This window comes from Myotis yumanensis, unplaced genomic scaffold, assembly GCF_028538775.1.
Source record: "Myotis yumanensis isolate MYYU_CA2020_CCGP unplaced genomic scaffold, mMyoYum1.0.hap1 SCAF_7, whole genome shotgun sequence".
In the NCBI taxonomy this organism is placed as follows: Eukaryota; Metazoa; Chordata; class Mammalia; order Chiroptera; family Vespertilionidae; genus Myotis; species Myotis yumanensis.
In genome coordinates, this window is record NW_027223758.1 from 11,692,485 (window position 1) to 11,716,218 (window position 23,734).

The 23,734-nt window shown below is 57.5% G+C and overlaps 1 protein-coding gene across 3 annotated transcripts in view; it reads left to right on the forward strand.

The window, feature by feature from the left end:
* RIPOR3 (RIPOR family member 3) overlaps positions 1-23,734 on the forward strand; it is a 65,395-nt gene that overhangs the window by 28,990 nt on the left and 12,671 nt on the right. For 2 of the 3 annotated variants that reach the window (XM_070419766.1, XM_070419768.1), the window contains exons 2-11: positions 11,123-11,241; positions 17,867-18,013; positions 19,133-19,211; positions 21,137-21,160; positions 21,462-21,515; positions 22,197-22,346; positions 22,551-22,614; positions 22,934-22,977; positions 23,116-23,241; positions 23,318-23,463. In XM_070419766.1, coding sequence (XP_070275867.1) covers positions 11,132-11,241; positions 17,867-18,013; positions 19,133-19,211; positions 21,137-21,160; positions 21,462-21,515; positions 22,197-22,346; positions 22,551-22,614; positions 22,934-22,977; positions 23,116-23,241; positions 23,318-23,463 — 944 coding nt within the window. In that variant the 5' untranslated portion in view covers positions 11,123-11,131. The remainder of the gene's footprint in view (positions 1-11,122; positions 11,242-17,866; positions 18,014-19,132; positions 19,212-21,136; positions 21,161-21,461; positions 21,516-22,196; positions 22,347-22,550; positions 22,615-22,933; positions 22,978-23,115; positions 23,242-23,317; positions 23,464-23,734) is intronic. The other variant, XM_070419767.1, reaches the window with a different exon arrangement.

Below are 23,734 nucleotides of genomic sequence, written 5' to 3' on the forward strand. Positions count from 1 at the left end.
GGAGCCCAAGGGGAGCTCACAGCAGACAGGATAAGCCAGCGCGGTCTGTGTCCTGCCTTTGCAGGGAGGCTGTGCCTGCTTAGCCTGGCATGGGTCTGGTGCCTCTCTTTGGTGAGGGGCCCACGGGGCTCTGGGCCAGTCCCATCACACCGACAGCCGTGGGCAAGAACCAAACCCTCAAAAGGAAAATGGGGTGCCATCAGGAAGAAAGTCCACAGAATTTGGGGTCCTGGGAACCCAGGGGGAGCATACTTGGAAATAAATTCTAGAATCCCTATCCTTTGCCCGGAGAATTTTATGTGCTGTACCCCCACCTCCCCCAAAGCCTTCCCCTTCTCCAGCTGTCAGTCATCTCTCACACACACACACACACACACACACACACACACCTGGGTTTTCTTATTCGGGTCAGTCTAGCATCTCTTCCCCTACCCATCAATGCTTGAGGCCCACTTTGGCGCATCCAAAATCTCACTAAACTGCTGGGCTAAACCAAGTGTTTTCTACCTGTTATGGGTTGAATGGTATCTCCCAAAACATATGTTGAAGTCCTACACCTTGTGCCTGTGAATGTGACCTTATTTGCAGACAGGGTTACGTTTGCAGATATAACCAGGGTAAGATGAGGTCTTTAGGGTGAGCTTATAACAAGAGGGAAACGCCCGTGCAGACAGAGGCACGCAGGGAGATGCCATGTAACCACAGCGGCCGAGGTTGGAACGATGCAGCCATGAGCCAAGAGTGATGGCCACCACCAGAAGCTGGGAGAGGTGAGGAACGACGCTTTCCTCGAGCCTTTAGAGGGAACATGGCCTTCTGCTCTCCAGAACTGTGAGGCTATACAGCTCTGTTGTTTTAAGCCATCCACTGTATGGTCTTAGTTACAGCAGCCACAGAAAATTAATATACTGCCTCACATTCCTAACCTTAGCAGCACAAAGCAGTAAAAAAGCTGACAATTATAGTTTGGTTCTTCCTTTTAGTGAGAAGAAGAATGCATGTCCTCAAAAACTGTAAAATAAGGTAATTTCAGTGGCTTCCATTTTATAATAAGGAAACTGAGGCTCAGAGGACTTCTTCAAGTCAAGTAGTTAGAAAGAGGTAAAGGCTAGACTTGAACTTGGATTTTTTGACCCCCCCCCCCCCCCCCCCCCGGCCCAGACGTAGACTCATCACCTCTCTGTGACTCTGTGGATGTGTATCTCACAGGTCACTGCAGCGTCCCCAGATCCTAGTCCCCAGGTGTCACTGTTTCTTATTAAATGAGCGCAGAATTTAGTACAATCCTTGTCCTCGTCCCTGTGGGAACTACCTGTTCCGGACACGTTTTCTGTAACGTGAGCCTCTATAAACCGAGCCCTCATTCATTACAAAATTTTCATTGCAAAATGTGAGGCTTTCATTACAAAATTGGCGATTTTCATTCCAAAACTGGAGATGCATTCCCACCAAAATCATCTCCCTATAGACCCAAGGAAGAATGTTTGGCAAAGAGGGAATTAATTGATAAACAGCTTGTAGTACACAAACTCCGAGGCAGCCTGGATATTTTGCAACACTTTTGGAAACTCCAGGATGACGATTCCAGCACCAGCTGTTTATTTCAGGCTGTTAAGCCACGTAGATGTCCCTCCTGCGTGCTCGGGACTCCACCGGCTGCCCTCCCCAGGATGAGCACGGAGCCCCTCTAAGGCTTTTGTGGGCATTTACAGAGGCTGGTCTCGAGCAGGGCTGCAATACCTGGGGAGACCAGCAGGGGGTCTTCTTCCCATAGGAAATGGATTTAAGGCTGAAGATTCTAGTAATTCAAGGTTTTGGATTCTAGAAAATAAGTTTGTTCCTTTGGGAGAAAATCTACTCTCCTTACAATGTGGGTTAACCATCTGGCATAAAGAAGTGTGAAAAAAATCTGACTTTTCCTGCCCCAGGGAGGCGCTTGAGCTGGGGCCAGGGTGCCTGGGACAGCCTCTCTCTCTCTCTCTCTCTCTCTCTCTCTCTCTCTCTCTCCCTCTCTTTCTCTCTCTCTCTCTCTCCACCCTGCACCCTGAGGAAAGAGAAACTGCACATCCCACTGTCGAAAGAAAAACCAGAACAGCAGGCTGGCTTGACTTGTCTCTTGTAAATTGTTTACCTCGGGACGACCAGATGGCTCATCTCTCGTTGAACCCTTGGCCATTTCCCGTGCTAGCAGCCTCTATTACAAACAGCCCCCTCTGCACGGATCACGTGTCCGTGCAGGCCTCCGGGGCCTGCTATTGGGGAGCCTCGGGCATTCCAGGAGTTTGACTCAGTGGGCTATGGATCCTCATGAGACTCAGGGTATAGGCTAGGCGCCAACCCATGGGGTGTGGTCGGGATGGAGAGCAACTCCTAATACCCACTGGGCTTCCCAGTTACAGCCCTAGCCCCTCACCCACGTACAGGCTCCTCCAGTGTGGTCCCTGCTCACCCCACCCCTCACCTGTCACCATGAAAGGGCTCCAAGTACGTCTGAATGCCAAGATTTCCCTGCTGCCCCCACCTCTACCTGGCTGTGTGAGGGTGGAAACACCGCTTCCCCTCTCTCAGCCACAGACCTTCAGCTATCAAAGGGGTGGGGTGGGGTGCTGACACCTCTTCCTGCCTCGCAGGCTGGTGGGGGTGGGCGGAAAGAGGGTGATTGTGAGAACTCCCACCCAGCTCCACCCCACATCTACTCTTATTGTGACAAGACCCGGTGGTGACTCATTTTTGAGGGGTGGGAAGGGGGCACAATGGGGTGCATCTGCCCTCCTGGGCAGTGGGTAGGAGCTCTCGGCTGTCCCTGGGGGCCTTCCTGGAGGCGGCATCTCCTTCAGGGCGGTCTGGGTGTGGTGCGGGGCTGAGGTGGTAATTCTAAGCGTGCAGAAGCCCCGAGCCTGGGCTGGGGTGTGAGGTAGCTGATGGACATCTTTTAAAGCTCGCTCTGGTTTCCGGCGGGGGTGGGGGAGCGGGGAGGCAGATCAGGGTGTTTCTGAGAAGCAGGGCAGACAGTGAAGTCTCTTGACTGAGCTCCAGGGAGGAGAGATGCTCTGAAGGGCTTTACAGCCAGGCCAGGGGCGAGGCTTCAGTGTCAGCAGATTAGACATGTCATCGCAGAGGCAGGGCAGGCTCCACACTCGAAGACATACCAGGGCACTACATATTGGGAGCCTCGCTCTCTCTCTCTCTCTCTCTCTCTCTCTCACACACACACACACACACACTGGCCTCATTAAGAATGAGTTAAAAGGTGAGTGAGGGGCTGTGAGAACAGCGGGAGAGGATGGCCATTCTGGACTATGGACAGCTCCTTCTAATCAGTAAAACGTCTAGCTGACCGGACAAGGGCCTACATAGACTGGCAAATCCCAGAAGAGATTCTAAAGACAGTGACAGGTGGCTCTCGGGAACCAGGGAAGTGCACGTGAGGCCACCCCACTGAGTAGGGGTCAGAGTGAAGGTGGGGAGGGGACTAGAGGGCAGGCTGATGGGAGAGCTGAGCCAGGACTCCTTAAGGAGCGGAGCCCTCCCTGATCCGGGGAGCACCCCCCCTCCAGACCTGGCCTCACCCTGTCCTCCCAAGGGGTCTCTCGACACTGCCCTCCTTGGTCACCCTCACCAGATGGGGGGTGGGGCTATACTCTCATAATGTCACCACCATGATTCCTGTCTACGGGTCTGGCCCATTTTACTGACCTGTCAGCTGAGACCGTAGGCCTGTGGTTGAGAGGTTGGGCCGACAGCCTGGCTGCCTGGACTTGAACTCCTCAGTCCTAAGGGCCTGGAGGGAACAAAGTAGCTGGTGAGGGTCCGGCCTGACTCTCAGCAGCTTGTCTCTGCTAGACCAGGTGGAGTTGGGAGTAGGGAGCGAGGGAGATAAACTGAGGGAAGGGGGAGAAAGTCTCTGATCTGCAAAAGAAAACTTGGGCGGGAAGGAGCAGGAGAAGGCACCTGTGGGCGGGAGGGGAAGAGCAGACGGATTGGAGGGGGGCTAGGAGCGGGCGCGGGCAGCACCGTGGTGACATCCATGGGCCCCCGAGCACCTTGGCCTCCTGGGATGCATCATAAAAAAGATTAAATAATGTCTATTATGACTGAATTGGTATAAAGATGTACATATATAATGAAATACATGTTATCTATATAATAGCAGCCTAAGCGACTGTTACAGCAGAACGACCAGAACGATCGGTTGCTATGATGCGCACTGACCACCAGGGGGCAGATGCTTAATGCAGGAGCTGCCCCCTGGTGGTCAGTGCGCTCCCACAGGGGGAGTGCTGCTCAGCCAGAAGCCAGGCTCATGGCAGGCGAGCGCAGGGCGGTGGTGGGAGCCTCTCCCACCTCCGTGCCAGCACTAAGGAGCAGCGAGCAGGTGGGGGGGCGAGGGCTAAGGAGCAAGGGGTCCTGGACTATGAGAGGGCGCAGGCTGGGCTGAGGGACCCTCCCCCCCCGCCCCTGCTGCCCAGTTCACGAATGTTGTGTACCAGGCCTCTAATTAATACATAAGTAAGGATATAGCCAATATTATATAATAAACATTCTCTTTGACCTAAAGGTTCCTGTTTTGTGTTTGAGTTTAAAAGCAATCCAAGCATTTTCATGGGCCGTTTGCATGGGGCCCCTGGCGGGGGGAGGAAGTGACAGCTCTTCCAAAGACAACAGCAGGGAATGGATGCTACCCCGTGCTTCTGGCTGATGTGTAGAGAGGCTCTGGTGTCCTGCTGTCGGGGAGGCTCTGTTCCCCGATATTCTGGAGAATTTGGGTGTGTGTCCAGTGCAGTGTGGCTGGCCGAGGTGGCTCGGGGCAGCCCACCTGGGGTTGAGCCCTCACCCTGCCTGTGTTGCGCTGCCCACCCAGTGTGTGCCCGTCCACGGTCGGGTTGTCTGGGTGAAGAAGGGTAGTAGTCCTTGGTCCCTCGTCGAGGCTGCAGGTGGGGGTTACACGGGAGGCAGGTCTCGCCAGCACTCATGTCACAGCAAACAGACCCCAAGGAGGAGTCCAGCCTCCTCTCCAAGTTCAAGTGCCCAGTCTCAGGCCCCCAGGCTCTTGTCCATCTCCTGTGCATGTGTGTTCATGCGTGCACATGTGTGTGTGTGTGTGTGTGTGTGTGTGCAGGGCGGGGGGGGGGGGTGGCAGAGGCCCCGTGGGAGCTGCAGGCCCAGGACCCTGCTGGAATGCCAGGCTGCCGGGTCCCTCAGCTTCCCACACCCTGTCCATGTGAGGGGAAGAAGCCCGCACAATATCGGAAGTCAACCGAATAAGGTCTCTTCAGTCTTACTTACTCCTTTCCACCATGAGGGTGCTCCGTGATATGCACCATGATGACCCATTGAGCTTAGTGCGGACTCGAAGAGCTGCCTTTCGCAGCGGTGCCCACTGGAGGCGCCTCTGCCCCAGGGGGCACGCAGCAGCGTCTGCAGACATTCTTATTGTCACGGCTGGAGAGGGGAGAGCTCCTGCCGTTCAGTGGGGACACTGGTAACTACGCAGACAACCCAGCAGCGAAGGGTGGTCCGGCCCCAGGGTCTGTGGTGCGGAGGCCGGAGACCCTGCCACATGGCTGCTGGCACAGGGCGTGTGCTCTCTAAGTGTGGACTGTCGTCAGCGCTGTTGCGGGTTTCAGTGTTTGACATCCAACAGAGGCATCTGGCCTGGGTCAGTGACCAGTGGGTGGCCTCACCCTGTCCTCCATGGGGTCTCTCGGCACTGCCCCCCCTCGGTCACCCTCACTTCAGCTCGGTCCCTCCTGCCAGCCCCATTGTGATCCCTGGTCCTACAGAGACCAGGGAGGGGTGGCTTCTGGGAGGAGATTCAGCTTTGGTCCCCACCTGTGTTCTTTCCCACCCAGGCTCTGTCTGCCCCATCCTGCCCCCCATCCCATCCCAGGTCCCTGCACACACTCCCACCCCATGGCCGCTCAGGATGCTCCTGCCCCAAAGAGTAGCTGTCTCTTCCAGGTGGTGATCAGAGCAGCAATGAGGTCACTTAAATTAAAAGGCCCTCTGGGTATTTCACAGAAATCATGAGCCATCTCTATCTTGGAAAACCCCCTGTAGTGCCCGGCCGGTGTGGCTCAATGGTTGAGCATTGACCTACGAACCCGGAGGTCATGGTTCAATTCCTGATCAGGGCACATGCCCGGGTTGCAGGCTCCATCCCCAATGGAGATCTCTCATCATTGATGTATCTCTCTCTCTCTCTCCCTCTCCCTTCCTCTCTGAAATCAATAAAAACAAATTACTAATAATAAATAAAAACCAAACAAAAACAAACCAAAAACGCTGGTAGAGTTAGGTGGGAGTGAGGGCGATACTTATGAACCTTAAGCAGTGTGTTTGGAAGAGGAGAGCTGCTCTGACCCAGGCTCATCATGAAGAGCAGTGGTCTCTAGACAAAAGGACACGCAGTCAGGTCTCGGCCTAATTCCTGTGCGAGCAAAGACAGCTCTCTGTTTTCTTCAAATCAGCATTTTTTTTTTTTTTCTAATTTGGAGGATTCATGTCCGTTGCAGAACACTGGGAAGGGGTTGTTTCAAAATGAAAACAGTCTGTGTTGTATATAGTTGACATCTCGCTCTTTTTCACTCAACGCCTTATTTTGAACATTCTCGCCTCATTACTCTTCAAAGTCATATTCCTGACGGCCACACAAATGTCCCCTGTGGCTGAGCCACGGGCTATTCCACCTTCCCCTTGCATCTGGCCCTTTGTGGCTGTGCCCAGTGTTCTCACCTGTGAAATGGGCCCAGAGGTGCTGTGAGGTCCAGGACGATGGCCGACCTGTGCCCTCGTGTGGTCACTCGTGGGACGGGTCCTTCAGGCACCTGCAGGTCTGAGTTGGCGCCGGACATGAACCCCTCCCAGGCAGGGCCGAAGGTCACAGGGGCTGTAACTGGACCGCCCTGGCGAAGACAGTCTAGTTCCCAGAGCCTCCGGACGCCCAGGCCTCGTGTCTACACTCACATTCCTCAGGCTATTTTGCCATTTCCTTTCTTGCTAAACCAGAGGGGCTATTTTGGAAACTTCTGTAAGCAAACGAAGCCGTGGCTGGCATTTGAGCGGATATGAAAGAGCCCTAAGTGAGGGGCTCAGGCATAAGCGCTGCCCAGCCCTGGGAGCCCTGCGTTAAATTTAGAAGCCTCACCTCCAAATGAGGTGAAATTGCAGGTTCCCTCTGGCGGGCGGGCGGCGGCTTTGGCCAGCAGTGAGGGGACAGATTTAGTGGAGTGGGCTCCGGCTCCTCAGCCACACCTTGGGGAAGAGGCCCAGGACGGTCCCCAGTGTCTGGGGAGCCGCTGGCTGTGAGGAGCCCTCCAGCTGCCTGTCTTCCCGGCGCCCACCAGCTGCGTCCCCGTGGCATCGCCAGCCAGGGCTGCCCAGGCTGCCAGGCCAGAGAGGCAGCGAGGGACACGGGAAGAGGCAGTCCTGTCTGCCACCGAAGGTTTGGGACCTGCATGACTCCTGTTACCTCTCTCCTCTCCTGGGGGCCAGGGAGGCCTCTGGCTTGTCTCTCCTGCCCTGAGGAGTGCCCGCTGCCCAGGGCTGCCCATGATCCGGGGTGAATGCCAGCCACAGCTGGGGGAGGGGGGCCTGCAGGTGGAGGGCGTCTCCCAGTGCCCAGCCTTTGTTCTGGTGGGCAGTGGGCAATGCCCATGTCTTGCCCCTGTTCTGGGTGGTCAGTGCCCCCGTCAATGATTAAACAGGAATATAACCCCTGGTCAAAGGTGACCAGCCTTCACTGGGGCTGGTCAGGGTGCCTGAGACTCCAGGGGTCTCAGCCAGGGCATCCCATCTCCAGACCTCCATCCAGCTGGTGAGATGGCAGGGGTCCAAGGGACCCACAGAGACCTGGCTCCTACACCCCCCCCCCCCCCCCCGCCCCCCGGAGCCTGTAGGGCATGAGGCCACCCTTCAGTCCCCTTCAGGAACCTACTTCCATTCTGGAGCCCTCGCCTCCCCTCAGCCTGGCCCCCGAAGCCAGTGCAGCCCAGCACAAAGTGGCCAGGCTGTGGCATCCTTGCCCAGGCTCAAATCCCAGCTTTGGGGTTTCTTACCTGTGTGACCTCAGATGAGTCATTTCCCCTCCTCTCTGGCCTTGGTTTCTTTATTTGCAAAATGGGGATAATAACAGCACTTGCTTCCTAGTGTGTGGAGAGAATTCAATGAGATGTTAAGCCCTTAGCACAGATAGTAGGCAGACTGCTGGCTACCCAGGGTCGGCTATCGGACGCTGCTGCTTTTGTAAGTAAGGTATTATTGGAACACAGCTTTTACATATCATTTACATGTCGTCTGTGGCTGCGTTTGCTCTAAAACGGTAGAGCTGAGTCCTTGTGACAAAGCCCGCAAAGCCGAAAATATTTACTCTCTGGCCCTTTGCAGAAAACGTTCGCCTGCCCGTGGCGTGCAGCACACAGGGGAAATGCTTACTGTTTACCCTCATCTTTATTCTCCCACCGCCGGCACTCCGGGCTGTGCAGCAGGCGCCGTGGGGAAGCGGCCTCGCCTCTCAGCCCTGGTCCCCTGGTCCCATGAGGATGTGCTGTGAAGCTGCCCAGCTCACGTCCCCACCACTGACCTCGGCCACCCCCCTGCCTGCCCCTCCTCATTCCCTTGCCCAGGGGGTGGGGGATGGGAGTTCACCCAGAGCAGGTGCTGAGTGGTGGGATGGGGTTCCTGATAAATGTTTAACAATCAGCAGTGGAAAAGCCCTAATTTGTAGACTCGCTGATTTCTGTGGTGTCAGTGTTCCTACACTGGCTGATTTCAAACTACCCGAATTCCCGGAAATGTGACAATGGACTCTGAGCCGGTCCACCGGCAGCCGCACAGGGCAGGTGGGAGCTGTGGGGACCTCCCTGCGGCTGGGGCAGCTCCTAGAGTGCGGGACACCTGGCACGCACAGGGACAAGTGCTGGCGCTGGCATCTGTACGCTCCGGTTCTAAACCTGGCTCTGCCGCTGTCGGGCTGGGTCCCTGGGCCATCTTTGTCCTCAGTTTCTTCATCTGTCAAATTAGGTTTGCAGTGGCTCCTAGGCTTAAGGGGGTTGTGTGGATTTAATAAGATAATTTGCATAAGGCATTTAGCCAGGCTGCTTATTAACGAGCATTCAATAAATGATGCCTCCATTACCAGATTGCCTCAACCTCCCCATCTGCACACGGTGCTGCTGTTCATGGGTTTGGAGCAGGTGACAGTCCCTGGCACCGGGCTTGCCACACAGTGGGTGCTTAGCACATGCCACCCTTCCCCCAGAGGGAGGAAGGCGCTCACCGGCTTCTCTGACACAGCAGCTCACGTGCAGCGCGGGGTCTTGGTCAGATCAGTGGCACAGAGACAGCCAGCTCCTGAGTGCCTCTTGCATTGTGTGTTCTTAGCTCACTGGCCCCGAGGTCCTTTTCTGAATTTCCATTCTACAGATGTGATCACTGAGGCCCAGAGCCTGTGAGTGGCAGTTACAGCCGGGGTTTGAGCCCAGGTCTGGCTTTTCTGTTTCCAATGCTCCCTCGTGGGGCAGTGGGGTGGGGGTGCATAGGAGGAGGGAAGGCTTGGGGGGCTGCACAGATCTGCTGGGGGTTTAGAATGAGGGCTCTGGAGCCCCTGGTGGGGGCTGACAAGCAAAAAGTGGACTGGACGCTGGACAGATGTGGCTGGAAAGAGAACATAACCCCAGGCAGAGCCGCAGCCTGAGCGAAGGTGTCGAGACTGCACTCAGTTGGGGGTGGAGGGGATGTGGAATGCAGGGCCCTCACCAGCAGGCCTTGTTGTTGGGTGGGATTCTTTACAGGTTTGGCCTGGGCAGTGGGGTCCTGGGATCGTGGGGCTGGCCCCACCCTGGCTGGGGAGTCAGGTAGGAAACTGTAGCAGCAGAGATTTAGGTTAGATACGGAGGAGAGCTTTCCGATCGTCCTGCTGGAAGATAGCAGGCGACGGTCCCAAGGGATGTGTGGATGTTTCCAATCTAGAGATGGTTTGGAAAAAAGGGAAGACAGCCAGGGTTCGAGGCTGACCTCGTTGCAGCCTGGGTCCGAGGATTGGGGGCTTCCTGAAGCCTTTGATGCCAGGAACTGGGCTTTGTCACCCCCACTACTCAAAACCCTCCCATGGCCCTCGCCGGTTTGGCTCAGTGGATAGAGCGTCGGCCTGTGGACTGAAGGGTCCCAGGTTGGATTCCGGTCCAGGGCACATGCCCGGGTTTCAGGCTTGGTCCCCAGTAGGGGGCATGCAGGAGGCAGCCGATCAATGATTCTCTCATCATTGATGTTCCTCTCTCTCCCTCTCCCTTTCTCTCTGAAATAAATAAAAATATATTTAAAAACAACAACAACCAAAACCTAAAACCCTCCCATGGCTCTCAGGTACCCTCGCCAATTGTAAGGCTGAGTCCTCCGTGAGCTGCACTCTGCTGGCCTCTCGACCTCACCTGGAGCCATGCCCGATCCCCTGAACTTTTGTCACTTCTGGATTGCACCATGTCATCTGCACCTCCAGGCCTCTACCATGCTGTTCCCTCTGCCTCAGATGCCCTTCCCTCCCCTCCACTTCCCTCCCTTCTCCTCCCTTTTCTCCTCCTCAGCCTTTCCTTCTCAGCTCTAGGTCGCCTCTTTCAAGGCTGGGCCAAAGCCCCCCTGGGGTACCCCACACTATCGACTCCTACTGTATCTGTCTGGTGGCTGGTTGGCCTCCTTGCTGGACTGGGAGCCCTGGAGGGCAAGAACTCGGCCTGTCTGCTCAGTGCGTGTCTCAGCACGGTGTCTGGCATGCAGCAGTGCTCAGTGAGGATTCGTGGAGGGGTGAGGGTTACTGGCAGAGAGGAGTAGCAGAGGGGAGGGGAGAAGAGCTGGGTCCAGGAGCTGCAGTGTCCCCCTGCACGAGGACACGGCATTGCTCAGGCACCAAGAACCGGAGCAGAGTACAGAGACCTGGGTTTGAATCTCGCTCCTGCCGTTGCTCCCAAGCAGGTTCCCTAACCTCACCGAGCCTCGGTTTTCTCATCTGTGAGCTGGGACAGCACCCTCTCTGCTGGAAGGACCTTGGAGGCCACGGTGGAGGGTGCCAGCCTGGGTCAGCCTCGCCGGGTGGTGGTGCGAGGCTGACGCTCCCGCCCTCTCCCTGTAGGTGACAGCCATGTCGGTGAGGGTGCGGTTCCTGTCCTCCGGGGACGCGGCGGCCGTGGGGGTCGTGGGCCGGAGCGCCTCCTTCGCGGGCTTCAGCAGCGCACAGAGCCGCAGGATCGCGTAAGTTCTGCCGGTGTGGGGCTCGTCCAGGGCTGGGCAGGTGGGCAGGGACATCCTCTTCCCGCTGCCAGTGCCCAGAGGCCTGCAGCCCAGGACAGAGTGGGGTGTGTGTGTGTGTGTGTGTGTGTGTGTGTGTGTGTCTTGGTGTTGGGAGAAGCCTATCAGCCCACTTGGCAGAGCAGGAAACTGAGGCTCAGAGAGGTGGAGCTGCTCACCAAAGTCACGCAGCCAGACTGACTCGGGCTTGGAACTGAGGCTCCTGGGGGGTGGGGTTAAGATGGAATGTTCTTCCTGTTTGAAAAAAATGGAAAATGGGGCCACTCACCCCGGCTCTGTGACCTGGGCAGGTGAGTTCACCTCTGAGTCTCGGTTTCCTCATGTCCCTTCCTCACGGCTGTCATGAGGGCACAGTGAGGTGGCCCATGGCAAGCAGCCAGCACACGCGGGCACACGTGCACACAGCAGGGGCCGTGGGGAGTTTTCAAAGGCAGAGGAGCAGCCTCTGTGGAGACGGGCCTGGGCGGCGCTGACCCTCTGGAGTGAGACCTTGGTGGCTCTGCCCTGGTCTCTCCAGGAGGTGACCCCAGGAGGAAGGTGCGTTCCTGCTTCTGGGGCCACGGCCATCAGCCCACACTGGCCAGGCCCCAGGGCTCTGCGTGCGGCCACATCACCTCTCCCCCTTCCGGCCTCTGCACAGGCTGTGCCCGCACCTGGCACTCTTCCCAGCCGTCACCTGGCCGGCTCCTGCTTCTCCTCTTCGGGCCTTGGCTTCAATGCCATGTCCTGGGGGCCCCCCTGAGCCCCAGGCCTGGCCCTCACCCTCCCACAGGTGCACCTTAGAGCCCCATGATGCCCGGTCCCACAGTCAGGCCCCCCAGCTCACTTGCCTTGTGCCTGGAAGGAGTTCCTCTCAGGGTTGAAATCCTGGCGTGTCCCAGCTGGAAGCACCCTTAGGAATCCCTAATTCATTCCACACACATGTATGGAGCACCCACTCTGGCGCGCCCCCTCCCCAGGCTCTGGGAAGAGACCCAGGCCCCGTCCTCCCCCCAGGGCAGCAAACAACAAGCCAACAATCACTGAGAGAGACCCAGCTGTGGCGAGGGCTGCGGAGAAATTAGAGCAGTGGTTCTCAACCTTGGCTGCACATTAGAATCACCTGGGAATCTTTTTAAAATCCTGATTTCTGGGCCGCATCCTTTGGAAATTCTGTTTCTTTGTTACTAATGTTGTGGCCCCACCCCATCACAAAGAAACAGAATTTCTGGAGGATGAGGCCCAGAAATCAGGATTTTAAAAAGATTCCCAGGTGATTCTAATGTGCAGCCAAGGTTGAGAACCACTGAATTAGAGCATCAGAGAAGGGCCCACCCTGTTTGAGTGAAGGCCAGAGAGAAGAGAAAGAGCTGGTCACGTGCGGACGGGGTGAGGGGTGGGAAAGCCTGTCAGGTGGAGGGAAGAGCAAGTGCAAAGGCCCTGGGGTGGGAATGAGTGTTCAGTGACAGAACACAGGCTTGTGGCTGGTGTGTGGGTGACAGATGGAGGAGGACCCTGCAAGCCTCCTGGGTCACCATGAGGACATTCACAGTGTGAAGGGCTCCACGGAAGGGCTGAAGCCGAAGCCCAAAATGGGAAGAAATTTGGTCAAAGTCCCAGAGGGATGAATGCCCAGAGCCTCTGACCCCAGTCTCTGAGAGGAGCAAGTGTGGATGCCACTGTGAGGAAGGCATACAGTAGGCACTCCATAAATGCTGCTAAAAGGCTAAGTGTAAACTGACCAAGGAATGATGCTGTTTCTTGACTGAATGAGCCATATCTGAGCTGCCTCTTCCTGGGTTTCATCTGGGTCCCCCAGACCATAGGGTCTGAAGTCAGGGCTGCTAAGGACAGTGTGCAGGTCCCCCGGCCAAGGGGGCCTCCAGCCCGTGCGACCCTCCCAAGCTATGTGCCCTGGCACGGAGCTGGTCCACCCGGATGTCGCCTTCCTGTGATCACCCAGAGGCACTGTGGGGACAGCGGGAGGGGCCTGCAGACTGGCTGAGGGCCCCTCGAATAGATTTAACCCTCTGCTGTCACCATCTAGAACAGTGATGGCGAACCTATGACATGCGTGTCAGGGGTGACACGCGAACTCATTTTTTTGGTTGATTTTTCTTTGTTAAATGGCATTTAAATATATAAAATAAATATCAAAAATATAAATCTTTGTTTTACTATGGTTGCAAATATCAAAAAATTTCTATATGTGACATGGCACCAGAGTTAAGTTAGGGTTTTTCAAAATGCTGACACGCCGATCTCAAAAGGTTCGCCATCACTGATCTAGAAATTCTTGTGTTGAACAAAGGACTGTGCGTTTTCCTTTGCCCTGGGCCTCACAAATTCTGTAGCCAGTCCTGCCTGCAACTCCCCTCCCATCAGACCTGTGGGGGCCCTGGGACTTCCAGCATCCGTCGGAACTGTTCCCCCAGGCCAACGCCAGCCTCTTGCTGACCCCTCCCGGGTTCCTGGGGTCAGCCCTCTGGGAGGGAGAGAACAGAGGGGATCCAACCCCGGACACTAGGGCTCAGCGGTCAGCAGCAAGGGTAAGACGCAGGTCCTGCCAAGTCTGCATCCTAGTCCAAGAAGGAGGGCCCTGCTGGCTGTAACTATCTTGGGGGACTCTTCCTCCTGGGGGTCTGCCTTGGGAAATTCTGGAGGATGCCTGGCCTCGGTGAGCTCTGCGGTCCCTGAGTGGCCACCATCTGGCCTCAGCCTCTGCAGTCCCCCTGTCCCTGGGTGAGGAAAAAGCTGCCCACGATGATAGGGAAGAAGTGTGTCTATTTTTAACTTCCTATCTCTGTCCAGCTCCCAGGGGCCTGGACCCTTGGCTCCGGGGCAGGAGAGCCTGTACCAGGTTTCAGGCCTCACCTCTGGCCTTATTTCCCAGGTAATTCAACCGGCTGAAACACAGCCACATTGCCAAGGCCCTGAGCGCTGACACAGGTCGGGTAAAGGAACCTTAGACGCAGGGCAGGCAAGCAGGGCTCCACTTAGATGGGGTGGGTAGGTGTCCCCCACCCCCACCCCTGCTCTGGCACCTGAAACCCCTTTGACTCTGGACAGGGTTTTTAGCCCCACAATCAAAGAGTTCACTTGAAGAAGTAATCTGGTGGGGGAACTTTACACTAAGGTGTGAATGGTTGCTATAAAGAAGCCTTATATAATAAGGTGGGGGGACAAGAGGAGGCCAGGCCCTGACACTGTCCCATTCTGCCCTGACTGACAGGCAGGGCTGCTCTTACCCCTCCCCCTCCGCAGCCAGGTCTCCCCTCTAGGCTGTCAGGCAGGTACCTCCTGAGCCAGGAGCCCCTGCAATGCCCTCACCAACCTGGGAATTCCTCCGTTGGGACGGCTGGGACGTGTGGCTGGGATAGCTCAGCGGTAGCCCGTGATTTTCAAGGAGCGGAGCTGGAGAGAGGACAGCGGAGGCGCTCACACTGTCCTGTGCGTGTGGAGCCACAGACTTTGGGGACCTCAGAGAGTGTGTCAGAGAAACGGGCTAGTACACGGGAAGCCCGAGAGCAGTCTGACCTTTGCGAGCACCAAGCGCATGTTTGGCATCATCCCCGCCCATCTGGCACCGCTGGACCTGGGAGAAAAGGTGGCTGACACTGTTGTCACACTGAGGTGCGGCTGGGCCCTGCCTGCCTGCAGAGCCTGCCTCTGTAGCAGCCACGCACCAGGGCCTCCAACAAAGTATTTCCTCACGAGAGTGGGCAGGACTGCCCCTGGCCTCACGTGAGGGTTGGGGCAGTGTGTTGCATGTGCCCGTCTGGAATCTTGTCTGGCTTGCCAGGGGCTGTTTAATATTTACTGAGTCCGCCCAGAGCTGGCGAAACATCCGCCCCAGAGGGCGCTCCCTGCTCCAGCCGTTGTGACACCGGCCAGACATGCAGCCCAATTTCGCCATCCGGAGGCTGCACACGCATCGCCTTCCCGGCTGGGCCAGCCCTCGGAGCCCTGGGCTCAGAGCTTCCCTGGGAGCGGGCGCTTCCAGGCACAGCCACAGCAGCCAGGGTGAGGAGGCCTCCAGGTAGATGGAAGGGGGGCCTGGCGGAGGGCGCACACCTGCCAGGGACGGCGGGCCCCTGGGCGCTGGCAGGTGAGCGTGGCTCCCACCTCAAAGCTGCTGGCCCACCTGCTGCCTGCCGCCTGCGGGGACCCTAGCCTGTCCGGAACCCGCCTCTCTGGAGGCCGCAGCCCTGCCCGTCTCTACGGCCTGGAGATGGCAACTTTGTGGAGGGTCTGTTCCAAGAGGTGGGTGATGTGGCCTCAGGGAGGGGAGGGAGGAGGGTGCACAGCCCCTTCTTGGCCTTTGGGAAGTGTCACTTGTCACAGATGGATACCGGCCACAGCAGGGACAGGGATGAGCACTAATGTAACAGGCTCTGTGCCCAGTGCTCTGTGCACGAACCTCACTCCAACATCACCTGATTGGAGGGGCCTTCCCGGCTTGTCCCACTTAAACTCATTCTCCTGCCTTTATTCTTCCCCTTGGCACTAAGCACTCTCTGACACATGATTTTAAAAATGATCTTAGTTAACTTGGACGCATACATAGCACTTCTTGCCGGGCACTGCTTGAAGCCCCTTACACTTATTAACTCATGCAACTCTCATGGCAACCCTTCCTCTGGTTCCCATTTTATAGCTGAGAAAACTGAGGCACAGAGAGGTTCAATAACCTACCCGAGGCCACACAGCTTGAAAGTGGGGGGATGGGGGGCTGGATAAAGGCCCTGGTGCCTGTCTCTGGAGCCTGCCCTTGTTACCACTTCCCACTGTGTCCCCCAGCTGGCTCAGCAGCTCACAGGGGAAGGGGTTTGCCTGTGTTGGTCACTGTTGTACCTCCACCCCCTAAAGTGGTGCCTGGTACGCAATAGGTGCCTATTTAAATATTTGTTGAATGAATGGCTACCTCATAACTCGGTGGGGCAAGAACTCTTATTGTCCCCCTTTGATAGATGGGGAAACTGCAGCTCTCGTTCAATACCTGTGACCTCTGGGGCCGGGATTGAATATGAGCAGCTGGCCAGGGGCATGGGTCCTACCAGCTTGGCAAGGCCCCTGAGGGTCCAGGGCGGGATTCCAGACCCCTCCTTGCTGTAGCATCCTCTGAGACCAGGTCTCAGCGTGCAGAGCAGGGCCCGGGGTCTGTATCACTGGCATGTTGGTGTGTAGAAGCAGCCGGAGGGAAACCATGGGGCTTGGGGCTTGGTCCCTCTCAGCAGGGTGGCAGGACAGCTGCTCTCTGTTGAGTCAACAGCAGGTGTCTGCGTCTGTGCGTGGAATGTGCAGCATCTGGCTGGGCTGGAAATACAGCCCGGTCGCCTGCTGAGTCTCTGAGGGACCCGGGCATGGCGTGGCCCAGTGGCCCTTCTTGTAGGCCTGGTGAAGGAGCCTGAGCTGTGTTCCTCTTGCCCCCACCCCCACCCCCGCCTGGCTCTCCAGACCTCCATCCCCCTCTCCCGTGGACTGTGAGCCCTGAGGGTGGGACCTGGCACCGCACCGGGGGAAAGCCCTGCTCTGTGAGTGTTTGAATGAATGAACTAGTCCTGAGCCCCTGATTTTAGACTTAAAAATGCAGCAGACAGTGAAGGCTCCCAGGGAGACATGGAGCTGGGTTTCTAGCAAGGATGTCTCCCGAGTGAAGCAGAAACAGTGAAAACCCTAAGACTGTGCTTCTCAAAGTGTGGTCCCTGGACCGGCTGGCAGCATCAGAAACACATGAAAATGCAAATCCTCAGGCCCAGACTTAAACCCGAAACTCTGGTGGGGTGGGAGGGTGAGGGCGGTCAGCAACCTGAGCCTCAGTCCTCCTGGGGATTCTGAGGACCCTGAGAACCCTGTGTCCCACCCCCAGCTGTGTGGGTCAGAGCCCAGGCTGAGGCTCTGCATGCATTTGGGTTTGGGTCCCAGCTCTGCCACAGAGTCATTGGCCAGACTTGGTTCCCATGCCTCTCCCTGGGCCAGGGGAGAGGAATATATTGGCTAACCCAGGCGTAGGGCATGGGCTTGTCTCCGAATGCCCATGTATGCATGTTCATGTGTATGTGTGTATACACATATGTGTGTATTGATTTGTCAGGCCACCTCCTTCCAAACGACATATATAAGAGCAGGGCTGGGGAGGTTACCCAAAGGAAAATCAAGGTGCTATTCACAGAGGGAGATGATGGATGCTGGGCAGGCAAAGCCAATAGGTGCCCACCCATGGGTGCACCACAGGACTATGAATTGGCCTTCAACGTAGCTTTGCCTGCATTGACTAAGCATGCTGAACAGAGAGCACTGGAGTTTGGGCTGCTTGGTTGTATTTCTCATTGTAAGTTAATTTCTCCTATCAGGTTATTATTATTATTAGTAGTATTCTTTTAATCCTAAAATCCAAAACCTTATTTTATAGATGAGGACACTTAGGCCCAGAGAGTCTTTTCCTGAGACCATGCAGCTTGGTGGCAATGGAGGGGACTCAGCTCTGGCCTCTGTTCCCCAAGTGCCTGCCCCGGGAAAGACTGTGTCTAGACTCCTGCTCTGACACGCACCCCCCGCCCCCCCCCTTCCCCCGCATTTCTTCTCACAGAAAGTCCATCCAAAGGAACTCGGTGAGGTCTCGCCTACCTGCCAAACCCTCCAAGATGTACGGCACGCTGCGGAAGGGGTCTGTTTGCCCGGACGCCAAGACGCAGCAAGTGAGGAAGATCTTCGAAGCCCTGAGGAGAGGCCTCAAGTAAGGACGGGCTGTTTGTGGCCTTTACACAGTGGGCTCTTTGGCCTTTGGCCTGCTTGCTCCTCTCTGCCTCTCCCTGGGGAACGTGGTCAGGTCTTGTCTGTAAGAGGCCACAGAGGGGGCTCCTGGTTATTCGTTTAGATGGGAAGCAACGTTTCCAGGATCCCAGGGCCAGGAAGCAGGGAGTGGGCCTCCAGGGCAATGCCACCCAGGAGGCCTCCTTTGCCCTCCTCCCAGGATGCACCGGTGCTGGTGCAGTGGGAGCTGGGTTTGTGCTGGGCGGGGAGGGGGTGGGGGGGGGTGCGGGGAGACGCCTGTCTCCAAGGTGCTCGCCTCCCAGGGCAGCTTCTGGTGGTTCCCAGGACTGCCCGTGTGAGATTGTCTGGGCGGGATTGATCCCGTTTTCCCGAGGAGCCCAGCCTCTGAGTGAGCCGTGCCTGTAGATAGTGGTGTCATGGGCGACGCTATGATGGAGCCCCACCCCAGCTCAGAAGGCCAAACATTAGGTTTCCTGTCCAGACCTTTTGACCGGAAAACACATGAGATGATCCCTCCCAGCCCGTGGCTTTCTCTGTGCTTTCCAGAATGGGTTCCCAGGCCCCGCTCTGGGGCTTGGCCTGGGCGTGCAGACAGCAGGGCGACCGCCCTTGTCAGTGGGAGGCGTGCTCTCGCTGACCTCCCCGGGACTGGGGGGAGATACTGTCCTCCAGAGAGATGCCTCATTCCCAACCTGGGTGCTGCCTTTTCCCTGCGGTGTGACCCTCGCCGGGTTACCTGCAGTCTCTGAGGGTCAGTTTGCCCATCTCTAAGATGGGTTTAACCAGAGCAGAACCCGCTTGTGGGGTTGTTTGGGGAATTAACAGAGATGCTCTCCTTATTTCGTAGTGCCGGGCACGTGGTCCACTGTGTGTGGGATCTGGGGGCCCAGCGGGTGGGGCCAGGCTTCCGGGTGGGTGGGGCGGCTCTGCCCTCTGCCCTCTGCCCTCTGAGCCAGCTGAGAGAACCACAGCTGTTCCACATGGCAGCTGTGGCTGCCTGCACTGCGGGACACCAGTCATTGGCCTGTTTTTCTTTCTCTCCTTGTTCCTTTTCCAACTCCTTTCCCTTGTTCCCTTGCAGGGAGCACCTGTGCGTCCAGCAGGCCGAGCTGGATTACCTGTCAGGACGCCACAAGGACACCCACAGGAATTCCCGGCTGGTGAGACCCCTCCCCGCCTTCCCACGGGGGCAGCCTTGGCTGGGCTTCAAAGATGGGCCCTCCCTCACCCCTTGGCCTGCACCATGGGTGCAAGTCTCGGGAATTTAGAGCCCCAAGGAATGGACTTGCTCTACATTGGGATGAATTTAACCCCAGGGGCTGGTGGGAAGCGCCCGAGTTCACGCATCGGAGCCCCCACCTGCGTTCTCTCTTTGGTTCTAGCAGTAACGAAGGCAGGTGGGTGTGAGAGGTGTGCCTCTGGGAGGCCCTATCTTACAGCCCGGGGCCATCTGGGCGCCCTGCAATCAGGTGGCTTATGTGATTCCAAGAAATTGGGCTGGGCATCGAATCGAGGGTCTGTCACAGGCCCTGGTGCTGTCCTCCTGCCCTGCGCCTCTGTTGTTTTCAGCGACCTTGAGGGCTGTGGCCTAGAGGCTGCCCTGGGGCCTTCTAGCCCAAGACTCATCTGCGCTGGGCTTTTGCTACCATTTTCCCCCTTAGCAGAGTCAGATTTAGAAACAAACACACACACACCCCACACTCAAGAGAAAAAAATAGTATCCCAGTTAAATAGGATTTTTAGATAATCATCAAATAATTTTTCAAAGTATGCCCTGTGCATCTTTGGAACATACTTATACTTTAAAAAGTTATTCATTGCTTATTAGAACTATAAATGTCACTGGTTGTCCGATATTTTATTTCTCACTGGAGGATATTTTTTCCATTGACTTTAGAGAGAGTAGAAGGGAAGGAAGGAGAGGGAGGGAGGGAGAGAGACAAACATCGATGTGAGAGAGCCACATCAATTGGTTGCTTCCCACACACACCCCAACTGAGACGAGAAACCTGCAACTTAGGTACATGCCCTTGACTGGCATCTGGAATTGAACCCAACCCTTGGGTTCAAAGGCCAATGTTCTAACCACTGAACTACACCAGCTCACACTGTCAGGCTCCACCCCTCAGGACCGCCATCCTCCCAGCGGGAGGCTCTTTCTTTCTGGTCTTGGGAAGTCCCCACCCCCATTTCTCTCCCCCCCCTTCTATCCTAATGGGATTAGAAACAAAAGCCGAGAGGCCTCGCTGCCTGTGGGCTCCTCCGACCTGCCAGCTGCTTTCCAGCCTCCCTCCTGCACAGGCCAGAGCAGAGCAGGAGTTGGAAAACAGGAGGGGGAGGCGAACCTTTCCATCAACAGTGGCCCCTCTGTATCCCAGCCCCAGCTCACCGGACCTTGGGGTCGGGAGTGTGCCAGCCACTCTGGGGAGGGAAAGATGGCCGCTCAGTCAGCTCTTGCCCTTGGGGGCGGGCAGGCCACGCAGATGCAGGAAGGAGGCATTAACAAGATCCCACCCGTTCCCAGCCCTTCCCAGCACCCACCGCACCCTCTCCCGTGGATGCAGAGGTTTGCCCACCCCGGTGACAAATTCCTTTCATTGGTGACACCCGGCCCCTGGCGTGGATGGACCCGTCTGGGTTTGCCATTTCCTAAGGCCTGAACCGGTGGTGCCGGCTGCCTCTCCCCACTCCCAATTCTTCTGATCATGGCTGAAGTTACCCCTTAAACTGTCACATCGCCACGGTCCCCACTTTGTTGAGTGCTTACTACGTCTTTTACTCCTCTTAGCAAGCCGAGGGGTAGCTATGGCTTTCCCGTTTATGTGAGGAAATAGAGGCTCAGAGAGGTTGAGTAACTTGCCTGGGACACAGAGCTGGGAAACAGAGCCAGGCTTAGAACTGCCTCACCGGAAGCACAGGAGTCTAATCCCTCTTCTTCCTCCGCCTGGACCACGGGCCTCAGAGGGTGGAGCGGCTGCTGGCTTTCTGTCCTCTGAGCTCAGGCGCCCCCGGGATGTAGCCTTATGGATCGTGGGGGAGCATTCAGAGCCCTGACACCTTCCCCTCCCCCTTTGCTCCCCCACAGGCTTTCTATTACGACCTTGACAAGGTGAGTGAACCTGCCTCCATCAGCATGTGAACAGGTGGCTATGGCTAGGCCTGGCTGGGTGAGCATAGTGTCCTTGCTCCCCCGATTCCGTCCTATGGTCATCCTCTAGGAGGAGCACCTGGGGTCCTCCCCATTTTACAAACGGGGAAACTGAGGCCCAGCGATGAGCCTTCCTCGAGGGTGGGGAGGGGCTGGCCTGGCTTGGAGCCCAGTTCTCCTTGTTAGGGCCTGAAGGAGGGTGGCGAGAGCTGGCGGGGGGTCCAGGCTACTTTTAAAGCATCTTCTCTTTTCCTGGGAGAAGCAAACGCGCTCTGTGGAGAGGCACATTCGGAAGATGGAATTCCACATCAGCAAGGTCAGCTGGTGCCGCGTATTCAGGGTGGGGCTGGGTGGTTGTTCTTGCTGGGCCTCCAGCAGACAGCAGGAGCCAGGAGGCCCCTCCGAGCGGGGCGGGGTCCCTGGGTGCTGAGGCTGGAGAAGCCGAGGAGGAGCAGGAACTGCAGGCGCTGGGCCTGGGAGGACCTGGAGCTCAATCTGAGAGGCTGGGAGGCTGAGACCATGCGCCCACCATAGAGATGGGAGATGGACGCTCAGAGAGGGACAAGCATTGCCTAAGGTCTCACAGCGAGTCCTGCAGGGTCTGACGTCCATGAATTCTTCCATGATCTTGTTTACACCCGCCCCTCCCCGTCCAGTAGCCCAGTGGGTGGCGGAATATTACCTCCCTGTTTACTGTTGCAAACTTGGGCAGGGAGAGGGAAGGGCTGCAGCTACCTGTCCAGGCCACTCCTTTCCACTGTGCGCTGACCGCACGCCAGCCGCTGCCGAGGGCTGGGATACAAGTGGATGAGACAGACGTGGTTCCTGTCCCTGTGGGAGCTATGGGAGCCAGGGGCAAGTGCAGGGTGTGACCACCATCGGGTCTGGGTGGGGGCATTCGCTCAGGAGCAGCCTCTCCCAAAGGGTGAGAGTGACTGGCAGGTCTGGGGCCCTGCCCCTCAGCGTGGGCAGCACCCACCGCCCTGTGCCCCCGCAGGTGGACGAGCTCTACGAGGGCTACTGCATCCAGTGCCGCCTGCGAGACGGTGCCTCCAACATGCAGCAGGCCTTCTCCAGGTGCCCCCCGAGCCGTGCCTCCCGAGAGAGCCTGCAGGAGCTGGGCCGGAGCCTGCAGGAGTGCACCGAGGTGGGCCGCCAGCAGGGGCGCCAGAGGGCAGTGGGGGCCAGGCCCAGCATTAGGGGGGTGCCCTGGGCACTGAGGACGCTCTGCCTGGCAGGGTCTGTGTGTGCCCCTCCGCCCTGCCCTCTGCCCCTCTCCAGCACAATCCTCTCACCCCCACCCCGGCTCAGCCTCGGGGCAGGTGCTGAGCCATCCTGTGGGGCTTTGCAGGACATGTGGCTCATAGAGGGGGCCCTGGAAGTCCACTTGGGCGAGTTCCACGTCAGGATGAAAGGTAACAGGGCTGAGGGGGTGGGCAGCAGCCCCTTCGAGTGGGTGTCAGGCATCTTGAGGGCCCTGGGACTTCTGCCAAGGGTGAGGTGTGGGTCGGAATTCAGGGGTCTTCGCCCAGCCCTGGGCTTGCACTCCTGTGACATGTGACCTCAGGCAGGTCCCACCCCTTCTCTGAGTTGGATGTGAGGGTCCAGGCCTGTCCACTGTCCATCATGATGGCTCATCTCTGAGTCTGATTCCCAGACTCTGGCGGGGGAGGGGCTGTGACCCACGGAGCAGGAGCAGAGGAGGACAGAGCTCAGCCCATCTCTGTGTTCCAGGCTTGGTGGGCTACGCACGCCTCTGTCCAGGAGACCAGTATGAGGTATGGCCACCCTCCGGGTTCCTGCCAGGCCTTGGGGTCCCAGGGCCCACCTGGCAGGGAGGGCCCCCATGCAGGTGGCAAGTGGGGGCATCCACCCGGGGCAGCTGACCCACCCCCCTTCGTGGCCCTCGCCCACAGGTGCTCATGCGCCTGGGCCGCCAGCGCTGGAAGCTGAAGGGCCGAATCGAGTCTGACGACAGCCAGACCTGGGACGAGGAGGAGAAGGCCTTCATCCCCACCCTGCACGAGAACTTGGAGATCAAGGTGGGTGGGGCCTAGGGGCAGGGCCGGGGCCTGCGGTGGCTCCGCTCAGACACCACCCACAACTCCTCACCCCCAGGTGACAGAGCTGCGCGGCCTGAGCTCCCTGGCGGTGGGCACCGTGACGTGTGACATCGCCGACTTCTTCACCACCCGGCCGCAGGTGGTCGTGGTGGACATCACCGAGCTGGGCACCATCAAGCTGCAGCTGGAGGTGCTGTGGAAGTGAGTAGGGGCCAGCCTGGCTCCCGGCCCTGCGGCCCCTCCCCAGGGCCAGCCCCAAATTCCCACCTGGAGGGACGCACACCCAGAGCCTGAGCCTGATGAGTCTCGCTGGCTCCCCCTGGTGGCCTGACCACACTCTAGCATCCACTTTGTGCTGCGCCAGCATGGCCAAGGGTGACCCTGAGTGGGGGCAGCCTAAAGGCTTAGAAAAGACAGACAAGAGAATGAAAGCTGGGTCTCGGTGGGACGCTGCTTCTCTGAGAGACAGCGA